The following is a 19,571-nucleotide window of genomic DNA, read 5'->3' as shown; positions in this document are numbered from 1 at the left end:
CCGGCCCCCCACGCACCCCACGCACACGCCCGGCCGCGGGCCCACCTCGCTGCCGCCTGCCCAGCAACCACGGGGGGCGGGGGGGGGCCCCGGGACGGCCCCGGACTCTGGAGGGAGTCCCCAGGACCCGGACACACCAGGGTGGGCCGCCAAGACCCTCGGCCAGAAAAGCGACTCCCCGGAGGGGGGCTAGGGGCGGCGGCGATGAGCCCCCCACCATCCAACCCAACCCCGTCCCCCCGCCCCCCACGCCGGGGGCCCTGGGGGGGTGCGGGGAGACTGACAAACCACACAGCCAAGGGATTCGAATTAACTCAGCCGTTTTTGGAGAACCTTGGGGAAAATGGAAATTAAAAAAAAAAAAAAAACATTTTTAAAAGAAAAACGGGGAGAAAAAAAATCGCTTCTATTGATGAGTTTTATCATCTCAATTGAATCTTTCCTTTCCCTGGTGAACGCGAGCTGGTGGCCCGTGTGTGGCAGAGAATCCGGAAGCGAAGCCGAAACCCAGCGTGCCACACAAGACCTCCACCAGACGCTCATACCCCACACACGTTCCCAGACACACACAGGAGTGCTTGCTGTATACCAAACCGTACTATTACTGCCTGCAGAAATCAATTTAAAAAAAATAAACAATTTTAAAAAGGACAAAAAAATTAATGATTGAGAAAAGAAGCATTTTTTTCTGACATTTGGTCCTGCTTGAAATAACAAAAGAAAAAGAAAAAAAAACACCAACACCAACACCGATTTCCTTTGCTTCTTTTTTCCTTTTTCCTACCTTGTTTGAAAACTGTGGGCTTGGGACTGTGAATTACTGCATGACATTCAAAAAGAAAAAAAAATAAAAAACGTTGAATCAAAGGGCTTTTGGATCGGACTGGTCTTTATCCCCCTGCAAAGGGCTCCCCGGGTCTCTTTGGGAGGATGGTGGAAGGAAGCCCTTTGAAAGTGTTCGAAAGTAACAAAGAAAGAGGCAGCCATGACTCTCTGGTCGCCCAGACCCAGCAAAGAACAAGGCAAACAGATCCCTGTTCCTCACAGAGCTCAGTGGCCAGAGCCCTAGACATCCTGGCTACCTTAACAAGTCCAGGAAGGCCACGGCCAAAGATGCTACCCAAAGATGGCTGTCCCGGCTGGAAGACGGAGCAGTGCACCTCACACCTCCACCCTCGGGCACCCAGGTCTCCCGCAGTGTGCTGTCAGCCAGGTGCAACCTAAAAGCAGCCCACCTGGAAGATAAATCTTGAATGACCATCCTGCATGATTGGGCCAGTGGAACGCCAGGGAGCCCCTGTGAGGCCCCAAACATTAGCAAAGCTTCCTATTGGAAACACCTGGGCAGCTGGTGGGGAGTCCTAGGGGTCAAAGGTCAGAGAGCCCCCCTTCATTGGGCAGTAGGGGATGGTCATGGCCAGCTCAAGGTGCTGAGCATATCAGAGGTACAAATGGAGGTGGGGTTTCTTACAAAAGGGCCAACAGCCTGCCCTCCCTCCACCCGCAAATCCACCCAGTGCACCTGCCTGTACTCTCCGACTCCAGCCTTACAGAATGAAGATGGCAGAAGACTCCCAGCTCGCCCCCCATCTTCAGGGCCTCACCTCCCTGCCTATTCTGTGAATGCTCCTGTAAATATGGGCAACAGCCACAAAGCTACAGTCCGTGAGATTAGGCAGGCAGAGAGCTGTGTTGATTCAGGGGAGCAAAAGACCAGTTTTATCCCCTGTTCAAGTTGAGCAGAAAGGCATCTTCTCGTTCTCCCTAGAAAGGGCTTCTGAGAATCCCACAAAGTCTACAGGCAAGGAGAGGGGGGATGGTCCTCAGGGAACATCAGGGCGCTGGAAGGACAGTCAGAGGCCAGGCAGGGGGAGACTAATCGCAGACATCTACCACACCCCCACTTTCACATCAGTCATTGGACCCTGCGGAGCATGGCGCCACCACCCTCCCAAGAACCACTCCTAACTCAGCTTCAGCCTCACCGACTGTATGACCTCAGGAAAGTGACTTAACCTCTCTGTGCCTCTGTTTTTCCATCTGTAAAATCAAAATGATAATGAGCCTACTTATGAAAATTAAACGCATTATTTTACATCAGCCACCAGTGAACTTTTTCTTAGAGGGTCAGAGAGTAGTATTTTCAGCTTTGGGACCCAGACAGTCTATGTTGCAACTCCTCAACTCTGCTGGTGTGCTAGGAAAGCAGCCAGAGATAACATGCTAACAAGTGAATGTGGCCGTGTTCCAATAAAACTTTATTTATAAATACAGGCAGTGGGCCAGATTGGGCCCTTGTCCTACATAAGCGGGTCCCAACCTGTTTGGTGTCAGCACCCCTTCACATTCTTAAGAAAAGTATTGAAGACTCCAAAGCATGCCTATTAGTGGGTTATAGTTACTGATATTTACCATTTAGAAATTAAAACCGAATTTTTAAAACTACGTATTCGTTTTTAAATCACAATCAACAAGACACCTACTGATGTTAACAATATTTTGAATGAAAAAGAACCACACTTTTGAACTACAACGAAAATCCGTGAAAAGAGAGACTTTGTTTTATATGTTTGCATCTCATTAATGTCAGCTTACAGAAAGACGGCTAGATTCTCCTATCTACCGCCTCTGCATCCGACTTGTTACAATAGCCCCTCTATTCTGGAAACTGGACCATAATATGTCTGAGAGAACAAAATATTAAAGGCACAGGACACCTTAATATTATTATAAAAGTAGTTTGGCCTTATGGACTCCCTGGAATGATCTCAATGCCCCCCTCCCAGGGTCCTGGACCCCTTTGAGATCTGCTGGTCTCACAATGTCACCCATCCCTCCCTCCATGAGCCATGGCACCAAAGCAGAAATTTTGACAGACCTCAACCCTTGAGCTTACCTTGGGCACAGAAGGCTCAGAGATTCCAAATGGCAAGACGAACAGACCTCCCTCTGTAATACTGAGGGACGGGAAGTGACCCGTCCAACAAAAAGCTAAAGAGGATTTTTACTTCCTAACCAGGTAGCTTAGCCAATCACAAGCCCCGCAGACGTCTAGGCCAGCTGCCTGCCCAAGGCAGGGCTGGCCGCTGGCAAAGGCTCACCTCCCGAGGTGCGGAAGCTGTTGGGCAGCACATTTGTCCCCTGTAATTCCCTCTGGAGTTTGCAGCCATCTGTCCACAAGGGAACCAGTCCCATTGCCAGAGCCACCCACCCCCAAACCCTGGACCCAAAGGCCGAACTTGTGGCTGAGTGCAGGGAGGGCTGGACCCCAGGCCTCCATCACCTACACCTTCAGGCAGGAGCAAAATATAAGCTGGCCAGGAGACTCAGAGGGGAAGAATCAGGAGAGGAAGAGGCAGAGGGTGGCTTGGCTTAGGCCCTGGTCGCACATCCCCTCAGTCTCTGGCCTTAGCCACCTCATCGGGAAGGCTAAAGATGGGGGCAAGGAAATGGGGAGTCTGAAAGCCAAGTATGCCATGCAAATGCCCTGAGAAGCTCCCTACTGGGGACAATAATCTGAGAGACCCGGGCTTACTACAGTTGCGTCCTCAGGGCTGAAAGGAGCTGCTTCCCTAGAGTCTAAAGCTCCCCATTGTTATCACTCCGAGCCTCAATGTTCTGTCTATGAAATGGGGGCCTACTACCATGTCAGGGAGGCAAAACATTTCCTCTACCCTCTTATATTCAGTGACTTGAGGCCTGTGAATTAAACTAAGACATGACAGGGGTGCCTGGGTGGCTCAGTCGATTAAGCGTCCAACTTCAGCTCAGATCATGATCTCACAGTTCGTGGGTTCAAGCCCCGCGTCGCGCTCTGTGCTGACAGCCAGAGCCTGGAGTCTGCTTTGGATTCTGTGTCTCCCTCTCTCTCTGACCCTCCCCTGCTGATGCTGTCTCTCGCTCTCTCTCTCAAAAATAAATAAAACATTTAAAAAAAGAAATGACAGAACACCTGGGTGGCTCAGTCAGCTGAGCATCCAACTTCGGCTCAGGTCATGATCTCACTGTTCTTGGGTTCGAGCCCCACATTGGGCTCTGTGCTGTCAGCTCAGAGCCTGCTTCAGATTCTGTATCTCCCTCTCTCTGCCCCTCCCCTGTTGCACTCTCTCTCTCTCTCAAAAATAAACATTAAAAAATTAAAATAAATAAAATGTTTAAGAAATGACAGATCAATAGGAAAAAAGACACACAATTTTAATTACTATTTACATGCACAGAAAAGCAGCGAAATTCAAAAAAGTGATTCGACTCAGGGGTTTATATGCCATTTTAGCAAAGAAAAGGGAGTCTGGGCTTCCAGGGACAATAAATTATGGGGAAATGACTAGGAAATGTATCCTGGAAACTAACGGAAGACAAGGATTATTTTTGTAAGGTTTCATCAAGTTTGTTTATACAGACTCAGCTTGGTGCCTCGCCATCTTCGATGATGAGTCACCCTTCTCTTCCTGATACAGGAGAAAAGGGGACACCTTCAAAAAGGGAAATGCATGTCACCTTCCTAAGAGGAAATTTATGTCCCACTTTTCGGTGGAAGGGAGGAGGACAGAGAACACTTCTCTGTCTCACTTGCCTTCAGCTCAAAATAACCCTTTTGCGAAAGTGGCATATTTAGGGGGGCATATCTGACCCCCATTGGCTGCCACCAAAGGACAGGTGGGGTGTGGATGGGTGACAGCACCTGGGTCAAAGACCCGTGGGACAGTCAGATCTGTGTGTGGGCGCCAGCCAGGGCACCTCACGATGGGGACTGCTGGCTTCTCAGGAGCGCTGCGCAGCGTGGAGGTGAAGCCCTGATTTCAGGGAAGCAACCGGAAGGAGGAGGAGGAGGAGGACACGACACTCAGCATGTGCCTTGTCACCATGTATTTGGAAAAGGCTCCCCGACACAGCGAAGTTAGCGTCTCAGACACTGGTGCTTTGAGAGGTGAAACACACAAGTAGAGAAGGGGCACCTGGGAGGCTCCGTCGGTTAAGCATCTGACTCTTGATTTCACCTCAGGTCATGATCTCACAGTCCGTGAGTTCGAGCCCTGTGTCCTGCTCCAACATGGCTGGGCACGGGGAACCTGCTTGGGCTTCTCTCTCTCTCTCCCTCTCTCTCTCTGCCCCTCTCCGGCTTGTGCACTTTCTCTTGCTCTCTCTCTCTCAAAATAAACTTTTTATGTTTCATTTATTTTTTAATTGTTTAATGTTTATTTTTGAGACAGAGAGACAGCGCGAGCAGGGAAGGGTCAGAGAGAGAGGGAGCCACAGAATCTGAAGCAGGCTCCAGGCTCTGAGCTGTCAGCACAGAGCTCGACTCGGGGCTCGAACCCACAAACCATGAGATCATGACCTGAGCCGAAGTCAGACACTTACCCCACTGAGCCTGAGCCGTCTGGGCAATCCAATGAATAAACTTTAAAAAAAAAAAATTTAAAAACACACATAAGTGGAAAAAGGAAAACAGATGGCTCTAAAAAAGTTAAATACTAGCAATATCACTGTCCTAGGATAGTTACAACAGACACCACACACTGAGGGACTTAAAACAACAGAAATTTCTTGTCCCGAAGCTCAGCAGACAGGAAGTCCTGAAATCAAGGTATGGGCAGGGGCGCCCCCCCGCCTCCAAAAGGCCCTGAGGGTGAAGCGGTCCGCATCTGCGGGCCAGCTTCTGAGGGTTGCTGGCCACCCTTTGCGTTCCTTGACTGTGTCCATCGCTAGGCCTCTGCCTCTGTCTTCACCTGGGCTTGTCCCTGTGTGTCTCTTATAAATCCCCTGGATTTAGCCCGTCCCCCCCCTTTTTTAAAGATTTCTTTTATTTTAATTTTTTAATGTTTATATGTTTTTGAGAGAGAGAGAGACAGACAGACGGAGTGTGAGCAGAGGAGGGGGCCGAGAGAGAGGGAGACACATAATTCAAAGCAGGCTCCATGCTCCGAGCTGTCAGTACAGAGCCTGACACTGGGCTCGAACCCATGGATTGTGAGATCATGACCTGAGCCGAAGTTGGATGCTCAACCAACTGAGCCACCCAGGTGCCCCAAGATTTTATTTTATTTAAATGTGTATTTATTTTGAAAAAGAGAGAGAGTATGCACACACGTGCACAAGTATGAGAGGGGCAGAGAGAGAGAGAGAGAGAGAGAGAGAGAGAGAGATTCCCAAGCAGGCTCCACACTGTCAGCGCAGAGCCCGACTCAGGGCTCGATTCTATGTACCATGAGATCATGACCTGAGCCAAAATCGAGAGTCCATGTTTAACCGACTGAGCCCCCTGTGTGCCCCTGGACTGGCACCCTCATCCAGGAGACCAGTACGGCTCACCCTTCCTGTAAGTGAGGAAAAGCAAGAAGACGGTCTCTGCGAATTAAGAGCAAGCAGGCGCCCCCAGACATGGAATCTGCCGGTGCAGAGCCTTCAGCCTCCAGAACTGTGAGCAATGCCTCCCTGGGGTTTGTAAAATCCCCCAGGCTGCTCAGCAGACAAACACCTGCTGAAGGCCCGGTGGCCGTGGCCGCGGAGGCAGAGCGGACAAGGGCTCCCGGCCCAAGCAGCGTCCTCAGAGGGGGCGGACAGGGAGCTGCTCTCATTCCACCCCTGCCCTGGATCTGCCGTGACAGCCCCATCTGCTAAACCTGACACCCACGTTCCATCTGGCCTCCCGTCCCTGCCGGGAATAGCAGCCCGGGCCCCTCGGCAGTCCACCCAACGTGCCCACCGCGTCGGGCCCTGTGCGCTTCCCAGAGCTCCAGTCCCCCTCCCGGCCTCCCCACGCAGTGGTCCGCTCAGGCCCAGCGCTCCCTCCCTGCCCTGCTCCAGCCCTTAAACATGATGAAGGCCTCACCAGGCACAACATAGCTTCCACGACTGCATTTCTCCTGTAAAAAGTGATCCAGAGGGGCACAGAGCCCGCTGTGGACAGCGATCCCTTCCTGGGGGGGAGGGGGGGGCGCTGAGAAAGTGTGCCACGGACGGCTGTGTAGACTTTGGTATTGTACTGAACTAATTCTCCATGCAAATTCATGACTGCTTTTGCAATGTGGAAACAGTTTTTAAAGGCACCCAGATTAAAAAAAAAAAAAAATCTTCCTGACCCCACATATCCCTTTAGCATCAAAGACTGTATTATAAGAATCAATCCATTGGACAACTAAATGAGACTCCAAAACCAAAGTCTGGGGCCTTGTTCAAGGCCATCTCGCCATCTCCAGCCCCAGCTCCTGGCCCCCAAAGAGGCCCAGGGGAGCCTTTGGTTGAGATGAGGGTGCAGGCGCAGGACCAAGGCAGGTGCTCCAGATAGGCAGCGCCACCTAGAGGCCGGTCGGCAAATGGCCAAGGCGTGATGGGGTAAACTCGACAGGGAATCTGGGGGTGGAGGCAGGAGTAGAGACACTGAGGTTGAAATGAGGGGCGAGGGACGTAACAGTACCCCTCCTCCCGGCTCCAGAGACAGAGGCTGGACCAGCAGGGACAATATGTATGCAAATGCCCTGCCACTCTATGGAAAAGACTTTCTAAGGATTGCTAGGAACAGAGTAGATGGCTCAGGAAAGATCTAGCGTTTGGGAACCAGAGAGGCTGCCCGGAGCTGGAGGCCCTGTGAGCCTCCTTATTTCTGCCTCCGCTTTCTCAGAAGAGCCCAGCTGGGGCGGGAGGGGCGGCAGAGGGGCTCTGGGTGCACAGCGCCGGAAGGGGCTGGCTAAGAGGAGGAGAAGCTGAGGAAGGCATTTGGAAGACAGAAAACTAAGGGTCAGAAAGGTTTGATCACTTGTCCAAGATCTCGCCCAAAGTCACACTGGGGTTGGGGGGAAGGTGAACCTTAAAGGCACAGCCAGCTGCTTTCCCTTCAGTCACCCTGTGGCCTCCCGGAGGGTGAGGCCACACCCCTCCTGCTGGCACTAATGACCTCCTGTCCACCAGTCATCATGCGTGCCCCCTTTCCCAAGACTCTTGTCCTCTCATCCAAAACCTCTCCCAAGGGCTGCCTCCCTGCCCCCAGGACCGCTGGGGGTGCAAACCACTAACCAACAAGCCAAGAACAACGGTCTCCAGGTCTTTGAACTTCGGGTGCCCAGAACTCCAAGGTGGCTCAAGGCATTGCACCAGTCTCTATCCTGCCCCCCTCCCCACCGGCCCAGACAGCGGTGGGGGGGTGGGGGGATGCCACCCCAGGAACAGAAGACAATCAAAAGTCCTCTGATGGATGGACAGATTCTTCTCCCTACCTCAGCCCCCAGGGGCTACAGCTCCTCCCCGTCCGGCTCTGGGTCAGCAGAGGACTCAGACGTGAGCGGATGCCCCTGGGCGCACAGTGGTCTAGGCCAGCGTCATCCAGAAGCGATCTGAAGACACCTGCATTTCAATCTTCTAGTTGCCTCGTTGAAAAAAGTAAAAACGAGAACAGGTGGGGGTTTTTTTTTCAGGTTTTTCAAGTTGAGGTGAAACTCACATAACATAAAATGAACCATTTAAAGTGCTCAATTCCGGGGCACCTGGGAGGCTCCGTCGGTTGAGCGTCGACTTTGGCTCAGGGCATGATCTCATGGTCCGTGAGTTCGAGCCCCCCATCGGGCTCGTTGCTGTCAGGGCAGAGCCTTTTTTGGCTCCTCTGTCCCCCTCTCTCCCTGCTCCTCCCCCCCTCAAAAATAAACAAACATTTAGAATCCAAAAAATAAATGAAGTGTTCGATTCCGTGGCACTTCGTACACTCACAATATCATGCCGCTATCACCCGTGTCTGGTTTCAGACTAAATCCTGTCCCCATGAGCAGCCACTCCCCATTTCCTTCTCTCTTAGCTTCTCATAGCCACTAATATACTTTCTTTTTTCTTAACATTTTTAATTTATTTTTGAGAGACGGAGTGTGAGCAGGGGAGGAGGGAGACACAGAATCTGAAGCAGGCTCCAGGCTCTGGGCTGTCTGCACAGAGCCCTACATGGGGCTGGAATTCACAAACCGTGAGATCGTGACCTGAGCCGAAGCCGGACGCTCAACTGACTGAGCCACCCAGGCGCCCCTAATCTACTTTCTTATTCTGGGTATTTCATATGGATGAGATCATACAATATGTGACTTTTTAGTCTAGCTTCTTTTGCAGAGCATGACGCCTTCAAGGTGCACCCACGCTGTGGCGTGTATCAGGACAATACTGTTCCCTTCGTGTTGTGTATCCGTTCATCTGCTGAGGGACCTCTGGGATGCTTCTCCCTTGTGGCTATTGTGCCTGATGCTGTTGTGTGCAGGTATTTATTTGAACGCCCGTTTACAATTCTTTGGGGGTAGGAATGGAATTCCTGGGTCCTATGACAGCTATATGTTATCTCTTTGAGGAAGGTGAAATTATTTTGAATAATACATTCAGGGGGTGCCTGGATGGCTCAGTTGGTTGAGTGTCCGACTTCAGCTCAGGTCATGATCTCACAGTTCATGGGTTCGAGCCCCGTGTAGGGCTCTGTGCTGACCGCTAGCTCAGAGCCTGGAGTCTGCTTCCGATTCTGTGTCTCCTTCTCTCTCTGCCCCTCCCCTGTTCACACTCTGTCTCTCAAAAAAAAATAAATGTAAAAAAAAATTTTAATAAAAATTTTTAAAACAAATACATTCAGTTAATGCAAATCCAACATATAATCATTTCAACAGGTAACCCTTATAAATATTATTGCCATCTTCTACATTTTTCTCCCTAGTAAGTTTTTGAAACCCAATGGGTGTTTTCCTTGCCTAGAGCACATTGCAATTTCGACCAGCCACACTTCCACAGTGCTCCATAGCCACCTGTGGCTGGTGGAGACTGTCCTAGACAGCACAAGTGTGGCCTGAGATTCCTGGGATCATTTTTTTAATGTTTATTTATTTTTGAGAAAGAGAGAGACTGAGAGCCAGGGAAGGGGCAGAGAGAGAGAGAGACAGAGACACAGAATCTGAAGCAGGCTCCAGGCTGTGAGCTGTCAGCACAGAGCCCGACGCGGGGCTCGAACTCACGAACTGTGAGATCATGACCCGAGCTGAAGTTGGACGCTCAACCGACTGAGCCCCCCAGGCCACCCCTCCTGCGGTCGTTCCTGAGCTCTGTTGTGCCACCACTGCCCAAGAGTGTCCAGGGCAGGATGCCGGATGCCCCCCATCTGTGGGCTGGGCGCTGGGGTAAAGGGGTGACACTGGCCTAATTAGGGAGGGACAGGCTGTCCTCCAATCCCTGTTCTGTCATCTATCACCTCCAGCTACCGTTCCACAGCTCCACCTCACCCACACAGGCACCTGTCCTGCTATGAAGGTCTGTGCCCCACCCCCATTTATATGATGTCACCCCCAAGATGATGTACTATGAGGCGGGCTCTGGGAGGTGCTTAGGTCAGAAGAGCCCTCATGAATGGGATCCGGGCCCTTATAAGGAGGCCCCAGAGCACCGCCCCCCCCAGCCTTCTGCCCCGTGAGCAGACGCCATCCGTGAACCAGGGAGGGGGCTCCCACCAGACATCCCACCTGCTGGTGCCTTGATCTTGGACTTCCTGCCTCCAGAACTGTGAGAAATAAGTGTCCGTTGTTCCTGAGTCCCTGGGGCTGTGGTGTTTGGTCACAGCAGTGGCGCTGACGGAGGTACATCCCCACCCAGGACCTCAGCCTTCTAGTCCACGACAATCAAGGACATGGGGACGTGCACATCGTGAACCTCGACAGCACGTGATGATGCTGTGAAACACGAGGCTGTGTGCCTCCGGGGGGCTGGGGGAGGGGGTCCGGCAGGAGATGCCGGCGGCAGAGGCCAGGGTGTGAGACCCGGAAGCCATTGCTGGCCCGTGGGTCCCCCTGAGATGGGGGTCCCCCACTGGGCTTCTCCCCTGCTGCAGAGCCCGGGCAGGGATGGGAGAGGGCAGCCTGGGCAGGGACACCTCAGGTCCCCAGGGACCCAGCTGGGACTGCTTCTTGCGGAGGTGTTCCCAGCTCCTCAGGGCAGACCCGGCCAGGCCTTGGGGCCACACCAGGCCTTCCTCTGACTCACTCATCCTGGTGAGGACCCTGCAGTGGAGGCGGAGAAAGCAGCCTTTAAATATAGCTCGGCACCATCTGATGCTTCAGGACTGATGGAAGGAAGCCAGTGGCTGTCCTGACCCAGCCAGCCGCCCCCCATCAAGCGAGGTTCAGACATCACCCCCCACCCCCCGGCCCTCCTTGTCTTGCCGCCCCTTCCCTCCCGGGCTCAGATGTTTCTTCGGCTTTCTGTAAATGTGAGATATAAAAAGAAATAGGGGGGCGGGCGCAGGGGTGGGGAATGGCCACTGGCTTGCTAAGAGATACCGCCCCCCCCAGGCCCCTCAGCACTGCAAACCCACCCCCCAAGGGGTGCAGCGTGTGACACTGACAAGCCAGCATTTAGCGTCAGGCAGAAGGAGGCCAGCCAGCTGGGGGAAAGCCAAGTCTGACTTTATCCAAGCACCTCTCCCTGGCCCACACTGGGCCCTAGAAATGGCCAATTGTGGGGCGCCCGGGTGGCTCAGCCGGCTGAGCGTCCGACTTCGGCTCAGGTCATGATCTCGAGGTTCTGGGAGCACAAAGCCTTTGTGCCTGCTTTGGATCCTCTGTGTCCTTCTCTCTCTCCCTCTCCGCCCCTACCCGGCTCATGCTTACTCCTCTCTCTCTCTCAAAAATAAAAAAATTGAAAAAAAAGCTCATTATAAAAAGAAAGAAAGAAGTTGCAGATTGTGCAGATGCCCAGAGCCAAGACGAGTCCAACCTGCCCCAGGAACTTACATCTCATTGAGGACACCAGGGCCTCCGGGTTCTGGCCGCCGGTCCCACAGGGGCTCCGGCCCCAGGGATATGACAGCACCATCCACCTGCCTTCCCAGACCCCACTTCCGGGCTGCACTTGGGGGGTCCACCTCTCCATGCCTCCCACTTCCCCTTGACATCCTCCGCCCAGCCAGCCCTGCTCTCTGCTCATGCACCCCCCCCAACCCGTCACCCGTGAGCACCCCACACCCACCCAGAGCCTCTTGGCACCCACCTCCCGCCTCGGTCCACCCACATCCCTGGGCAGCTGACACCTCCTCAGTCCTCCCATGTCCGCAGCCACCTGCTGTGCGTTGGGGACAGGTCCAGGCACAGCGGTAAGATGGCCACTGTCTGTACCCTCATAGGCTCACAGTCCGATGGAGGAGGCAGAAAGCACATTAAGAGACCTATACCAACAAACCAGAAGGAAAAGCATGGAAGTAATGAATTAAAACTGGGGTACGGGGCACCTGGGTGGCTCAGTCGGTTAGGCATCCAACTTCAGCTCAGGTCATGATCTCATGGTTCATGGGATCAAGCCCCGCATCAGGCTCTGTGGTGACAGCTCGGAGCCTGGAGCCTGCTTCTGATTCTCTGTCTCCCTCTGCCCCTCCCCTGCTCATGCTCTGTCTCCCCGCTCCCCCCCCCCGCCTTAAAAAAACAAAACAGGGTATCTGCTGTGAGGAAGCAGTCCTGAGCCCTGTAGAGAAGCCAACCTTCCTCAGAAAGGAAAGTGAACGTGTCCGTGAGCTCGAGGAGCAAAATGAGAGGACCAAGATTCAAAGTGCATTCTCCTTGAGACTATTGGCTCTTTTTTCTGAGGGCAGTAGGGAGCCACTAAAGGCTCAGGAGAACTGGCATCCTCAGACTTCCACTGACTTATAGGCAGAAAGTGAACTGGGTGATTACCAGGGGGTGGGGAGGGAATGGGGAGCTAGGGTTTAATGGGGACAAGAGTTTCAGTTTGGGAAGATGAAAACGTTCTGGAGATGGACAGTGGGGGTGGTGGCAAGACTGTGAACAAATGCAAAGCCACTGAACTTCCACTTAGAAATGGTCGGATGGTAAAACTTAGGTGTCTTCTATGACAATTTTAAAAAGTAGGGGCACCTGGCTGGCTCAGTCGGTTAAGCGTCCACTTCGGCTCAGGTCATAATCTCACGGTTTGTGAGTTCAAGCCCCGCGTCGGGCTCTGTGCTGACGGCTCAAAGCCTGGAGCCTGCTTCTGATTCTATGTCTCCCTCTCTCTGACCCTCCCCTGCTCACACTCTGTCCCTCTCTCTCTCTCTCTCAAAAATAAATAAACAATTAGAAAATAATAAAAATTTAAAAAATTAAGTGGTTAATTTAGAGGCGCCCGGCCGGCTCAGTCGTGGAACACGAGATTCTTGATCTCAGGGTCGTGAGTTCAAGACTCATGCTGGGTGCAGAACTCACGTACATACATACACACACCCAGGTTAATTTAATGTTACATGTCTGTTGTGGAAAGAAAGAAAAAGAAAGGAAGGAAGGAAGAGGGAGGGAGGGAAGGAGGAAGGAAGGCAGGAAGAAAGGAAAAAAGGAAGGGAGGGAGGGAGGAAGTGGGGAGGGCACCCAAACGCCCTGGCCGCACTGGACACGTCCCTAGACCCAAGGCAGTGACAGCTGACAGCACCCAGCGAGGGAGGTGACAGCAGGTTGGGGGCAGGGAAAGGCTGAGGGAAAGGGACAACACTGGGACAGTAGATGAGAAGTGGCGGCCGGCTAGGTAGGGACGTGGCTGTCAGGATGGGGCAGGAACCCTTCCCTGGTGTCCCAGCCGAACCCCTGGCCGGCCCGCCCTTCCCGTTGCTCAGTCCCACTGCACTCTGAAGGCCCAGATGCCCCTCCCCCAGAGGACCGTCCTATCCTCCCCTTCCCAGGATGATTACTGGCCCCCAGGTGTCCCCGAGCCACTTGCCTGCAAATCCCACCCACTTCTTCTCGGAGGAAACATCCCTGAAGCCCTGAGTCAGAGCAGAGCAGGGTCTGCAAACTTCTCGGAAAGGCCAGACAGGAAGTAGTTTCTGCTTTGTGGGCCGTCTCCGTTGCAGTGATTCAGCCCTGCCACTTAGAATAAAAGCGGCCGCCGAGGACAGGTAAGTGAATGGGCACAGCTATGTGTCAATAAAACTTTATCCGTGGACACAGAGTTATTCCGCTGAAATAGATGTGCCATGCCACACTGTGTGAATTCAAGGAGCAAGCCAGGGTAATCTGACATGTTTTATGTATTGTAATATGATTGCCACCGTTGTGGTAATTAGCACTGTATCACATCACGTAATTAGCATTCCCTTGTCGTTGGAATAATGAAGAGGCCCGATCTCTTAGCCAGTCGGGTGGTGATGATAGGTGAGTGGTACATACCCACTCTACCCTGCCTTCGCTCTTCTGGATTTATTTTCCACTCACTGCCAGTTCGCACCCTTAAACAACATCAGTCCTATCCCTCCAACCCCCTTGGCTACTGAAATTTGAACTGCATATAATTTTCACATCGTGGTGGTTTTTCTTTTCCAACCATTTAAAAATGAAAAGGCCATTCTCGACTCGCAGGCTGTGCCGAATCAGGCAGCAGGCCGGATTTAGCAAATGAGCGTTGCGGACGGTCCCAACACCACCTCTTGCCCCACACCTGCTCCTTCTAAGACGATAGCAGGGCGTCTGGAAGGATGATCCAGGGTTTTGAAAATATAGTATTATGAAGATAATAGAGGGGTGCCTGGGGTGGCTCAGTGGGTCAAGCATCCGACCTCAGCTCCCGTCATGATCTCGCAGTTTGTGAGTTTGAGCCCCGCATCGGGCTCTCTGCAGGGAGCACGGAGCCTGCTCTGAATCTTCTGTCCTCCTCTCCCTCTCTGCCCCTCCCTCTCTCTCTCTCTCTCTCTCTCTCTCTCTCTCAAAAATAAGCAACAACGACCAAAAAGTTAATACAGGGGCGCCTGGGTGGCTCAGTCGGTTAAGCGTCTGGCTTTGGCTTGGGTCATGATCTCATGGTTTGTGGGTTCCAGTCCCGCGTGGGGTGAGCTTGAGCCCACATCAGGAGAGTTCAAGCCCCACTTCTTTCTCCCTCTCTCTCTCTTCCTCTCTCTCTCCGCCCTTCTTGGGATTCTCTCTCTGCCCCTCACTCACTTGCGCCCTCTCTCTCTCAAAAAATAAAATAAAAAAGAAGACGGGGCCGCTGAGATCATTGGAGCCTCCTGGAAGGGATTAGCGCCCATATAAGAAAGGACCCCAGGGAGCTCCCTATCCCTTCCACCGCGTGAGGACACGGAGAATAACCTGGTCTGCGAACCAGGAAGCAGGCTGTCGCCGACACCACACCTGTCAGTGCCCTGATCCTGGACTTCCGGCCTCCAGATTAGTGAGAAATAAGGTGTCTGTTGTTTACAAGTCACCCAGCCTCTGGTATCTTAAAAAAAATTTTTTTTAATGTTTGTTTATTCTTGAGAGAGAGAGAAACAGAGTGTGAGTGAGGGAAGAGCAGAGAGAGAGGAGACACAGAATCGGAAGCAGACTCCTGGCTCCGAGCTGTCAGCCCAGAGCCTGACGCGGGGCTCGAACCCATGAACCATGAGATCATGACCTGAGCTGAAGTCAGAGGCTCAACTGACTGAGCCACCCTAGGGGCCCCTATTATTTATTTATTTTTGAGAGAGAGGGAGAGAGAGAGAGACAGAGCATGAGCAGGGGAAGGAGAGAGGGAGACACAGAATCGGAAGCAGGCTCCAGGCTCCGAGCTGTTCAGCCCAGAGCCCAATGCAGGGCTCGAACCCACGAACTGTGAGATCATGACCTGAGCCGAAGTCAGATGCTCAATTGACTGAACACTCTAGGGGCCCCTATTATTTATTTATTTTTGAGAGAGAGGGAGAGAGAGAGACAGAGTGTGAACAGGAGAAGGAGAGAGGGAGACACAGAAACGGAAGCAGGCTCCAGGCTCTGAGCTGTCAGGACAGAGCCCGACGCGGGGCTCGAACCCATGAACTGTGAGATCATGACCTGAGCTGAAGTTGGCTGCTTAACCAACCGAGCCCCGCAGGCGCCCCCACAGCAGAGGACTTCAATAAGCAAGCGAATCGGAGGGCCCATTCTGTGGACACTAACAGGCTTACCCACAGACACGCCCCCGCCCCCAGCCTCCCTCCCGCCGGGGTGACCGCTGTTACCCACCTGTCCTGTGTTGGGGCTCTGCTCTCCCCACCCTCCTGAGACTTTGGTTTTGGAGGAGCTCCAAGGACGGGCATCAGGGAGGCGTCCTCCCCAAGGCCTCAAGGCCAAGGCCTGTAGACAGGGCTGGGAGGAGGGAAGCCTCGCGCCCCTGTAGGAGCAGGGGGTCAACGCGAGGCACCTCCTTCCCCTCACTCCTGCACTGCACCGCCTCCCTCCACACACCCCTGCAAATCCTTTCATTTGAAGCCAGAGCAGAAGCACAAGACGCTTTGGGCTTGCTGACTTCCTTCTTTTTAATTGTGATAAAATGCACAAAACGTAGAATTAACGCTTAACCATAGTAAAGTGGATGATTCAGCCGCATGTGGTACTTTCACAATGTTGAGCAACCAGGCTCACTATCTAGTTCTAGAATATGTCCAGCCCCCCTTCCGCCCGCAAAGAAGAATTCGTACCCATTAAGCAGTCACTCCCTGGGGTGTCTGGGTGACTCAGTCCACTGAGCATCAATTCTTGGTTTCCACTCAGGTCCTGATCTCACAGTTCTTGAGTGCGAGCCCCGCATCAGGTTCTGTGCTGACGGCTCAGGGCCTACTTGGGATTCTTTCTCTCTCTCTCTCTCTCTTCCCTTCCCCACTAGCGCGCTCTCTCTCTCTCAAAATAAACTTAAAAAAAAAGCAGTCACTCCCCATTTCCCCCTCCTCAGCCCCTGGCCACCACGAATCCACTTTCTGTCTCTGTTGATTTGCTTGTACCCAATACTTCGTATAAATGACGTCACAATGCGTGGCCTCTTGTCATGGCCTCAAACATAATGTGAGAACATCATCCACGTCAGAATATGTATCAGAACGTGTTTCCTTTTTATGGCCAAATAATAGTCCATAGTATGGATGGACCACATTTGTTTATCTATTCATCCTTTTTTTTTTTTAAGATTTTATATTTCGGGTGCCTGGGTGGTTCAGTAGGTTAAGCATCCAACTATTGATTTTGGCTCAGGTCACCTTCCACGGCTAGTGAGTTCGAACCCCGCGTTGGGGTCTGTTTGGGATTCTCTCTCCCTCTCCTGCTCATCCTCTCTCTGTCTCTCTCTCAAAGTCAATAAATAAAACATTTTTTCAAAGATCTTATTTTTGGGGCCTGGGTGGCTCAGTCAGTTGAGCGTCAGGCTTCAGCTCAGGTCATGATCTCATGGTCCGTGGGTTCGAGCCCCACGTCGGGCTCTGTGCTGGCAGCTCAGAGCCTGGAGCCTGTCTTCAGATTCTGTATCTCCCTCTCTCTCTGACCCTCCCCTGCTCATGCTGTCTCTGTCTCTCAAAAATAAATAAAAAAACATTTTAAAAGATTTTTTAAAAATCTTATTTTTAAGGAATCTCCACCCCCCGCATGGGGCTTGAACTCACAACCCTGAGATCAAATGCTCCACCCACTGAGCTGGCCAGGAGCCCCTGTCCATTCGTTCACTGAGGGACCGTTGGGTTCTCCCACCTTTTGACAATCGTGAAAACACGGGCATACAAGGATGTGTTTGGACAACGGTTTTGAACTCTTTAGGGTAGGGTGACTTGAGTTTTTGCATAACAGCCAGCAAAGGACAGGGGCACCCAGGTGGCTCAGTCAGTTGAGCGCTTGACTTCGGCTCAGGTCACGGTCTCCAAGTGCGTGAGTTCGAGCCCCCCATCATGTGCTCGCTGCTCTCAGCGCAGAGCCCACTTCAGATGCTCTGTCCCCCTCCCTCTCTGCCCCACCCCTGCCTGTGCTTTCAAAAATAAACATTAAAACAAACCCACACAACAGTACAGCAAGGACACTGCGATGGAGAGCTTGGCAAATGTGGGTGGAATGAATGAATGAATCAACATTTGGATGAAGGTTTCCTCCGGCAGCACTGCCAGTTCTGGTGACAGAGGAGCCCGGCAAAACGGAGGGAGGGATACAGACTCCTTCTTCCTGGGGGCACCTGGGTGGCTCGCTCTGTTAAGTCGCCTCAGGTCATGATCTCATGGTCCATGAGTTTGAGCCCCGCATCAGGCTCTGTGCTGACAGCTCAGAGGCTGGAGCCTGCTTCAGATTCTGTGTCTCCCTCTCTCTCTTCCCCTCCCCAACTCATGCTGTTTCTCTCTGTCCAATAATAAACATTTAAAAATTAAAAAAAAACAAAAGACTCCTTCTTCCTGAATTCCTCTGGTTTTCTGGAAAGGTCCCAGAGGCAAAGCCCAGCTCTAAGGGATAAAGGAGCAGGGTTCTTCCGAGACAAGAGGTCACCCTGTAGAGTGGAGGGCGGCATCCCCAGCAAGGGCGTCCCTCTGTCCCCAGCCTCACCTCCCGCCCCACCCCCCACCCCAGCCGGCCATCTGGCTGTGAGGGCGGAGAAAGCAGAGGTCCCGGAAGCAGGCAGGATGGGACCAGCCCTTCAACAAGCTCTCGTGGAAAAGCGTGGGGAAACGGTGCACAGGCACCCAGCCCGGGCCCGCATCGGCGTGTGGCGGCGAAGAGGGTGGCAGGTCAACTCAGTCTCTCTTGCCAGGTGGGGACAGCCTCCCTCTTCTCTTCCTCCCCCCACCCCGTCCATCTGTCACCTTCCAGATCCCAAGGTCAAACCGCCCTGAGATGCTGCCCGGAACCCTCCCACAGGTCACTCAGCCATGGCCACAGTCGGAAGCCACCCACGCTGGCACCATCCTTCTGAGCCAGCCGGGCAGTGGAGGGACACAGGAGTCCCTGAGGACCCCTGTGGACTTGCAGCTCCCCCCGTCCCCCCCCCCCCACTCAGCCCAGGAGAAACAGGCTGCAACAAACAGAGACCTTGCTTTCAGGCCCAGCGTGGGGAGCTGCGTGTTCACACATGTTCCCGCAACACGCCTTCCCTGACCGCCGTCCCTCCGCTCTCCCCAGGCCCAGACAACTCTCTCCCTCTCTCCCAACCCTGTTGCATTTCTTCAGACTGTTTATCTCTGACTCACCAGTGTCTGGGGCCACTCAACCCCAGAGGAAACAAGGTTTCCACAAACTGTAAGAGATTCTTTAAAAAAAAATTTTTTTTTAATATTTATTTTTGAGAGACAGACAGAGCACAAGTGGGGCAGGGGCAGTGAGAGAGAATCGGAAGCAGACTCCAGGCTCTAAGCTGTCAGACAGAGCCTGATGCAGGCCTCGAACCCACGGACTGTGAGATCATGACCTAAGCCGACGTCGGACACTCAACCAACTGAGCCACCCGGGCGCCCCCACCCCAAAAGAATTGAAAGCAGGGTCTTCAAGAGATATTTGGGGGGGGGGGTGCCTGGGTGGCTCAGTCAGTTAAGCATCCGACTTCAGCTCAGGCTCATGAGTTTGCCAAGAGCCCAGAGCCTGGAGCCTGCTTTGGATTCTGTGTCTCCCTCTCTCTGCTCCTCCCCCACTCACACTCTGTCTCTCAAAAATGAATAAACGCTTAAAGAGAGAGATTTGTACACCCAGGTCCACAGAAACATTTCCAGCGCTTCAACATGGAAGCAACCCAAGCGTCCATCGAGGAGCTAATGGATAAGCAAAATGCGGTCCATCCATATAAGGGATGGGGGCGCCTGGGGGGCTCAGTCGGTTAAGCGCCGGCTTTGGCTCAGGTCATGA

The 19,571-nt window shown here is 52.9% G+C and overlaps 1 protein-coding gene and 1 long non-coding RNA gene across 2 annotated transcripts in view; both read left to right on the top strand.

Annotated features, from left to right (window-relative positions):
- Positions 1–3,491, top strand: part of CACNA1A (calcium voltage-gated channel subunit alpha1 A) — a 287,057-nt gene extending 283,566 nt beyond the window's left edge. Inside the window, exon 53 of the mRNA XM_029916601.1 lies at positions 3,413–3,491. Within this exon, the coding sequence (XP_029772461.1) occupies positions 3,413–3,491 (79 nt within the window). The remainder of the gene's footprint in view (positions 1–3,412) is intronic.
- Positions 3,492–10,329: 6,838 nt separating this feature from the next.
- LOC115274316 lies at positions 10,330–11,532 on the top strand. Its single transcript, XR_003901180.1, has 3 exons — positions 10,330–10,583; positions 11,010–11,212; positions 11,295–11,532. It is a non-coding gene; the product is annotated as an uncharacterized LOC115274316 (long non-coding RNA).
- The last annotated feature ends 8,039 nt before the right edge of the window (positions 11,533–19,571 follow it).

The sequence above is a fragment of the Suricata suricatta genome, chromosome 12, assembly GCF_006229205.1.
Source record: "Suricata suricatta isolate VVHF042 chromosome 12, meerkat_22Aug2017_6uvM2_HiC, whole genome shotgun sequence".
In the NCBI taxonomy this organism is placed as follows: Eukaryota; Metazoa; Chordata; class Mammalia; order Carnivora; family Herpestidae; genus Suricata; species Suricata suricatta.
This window is presented reverse-complemented; position numbering and strand designations above follow the sequence as displayed.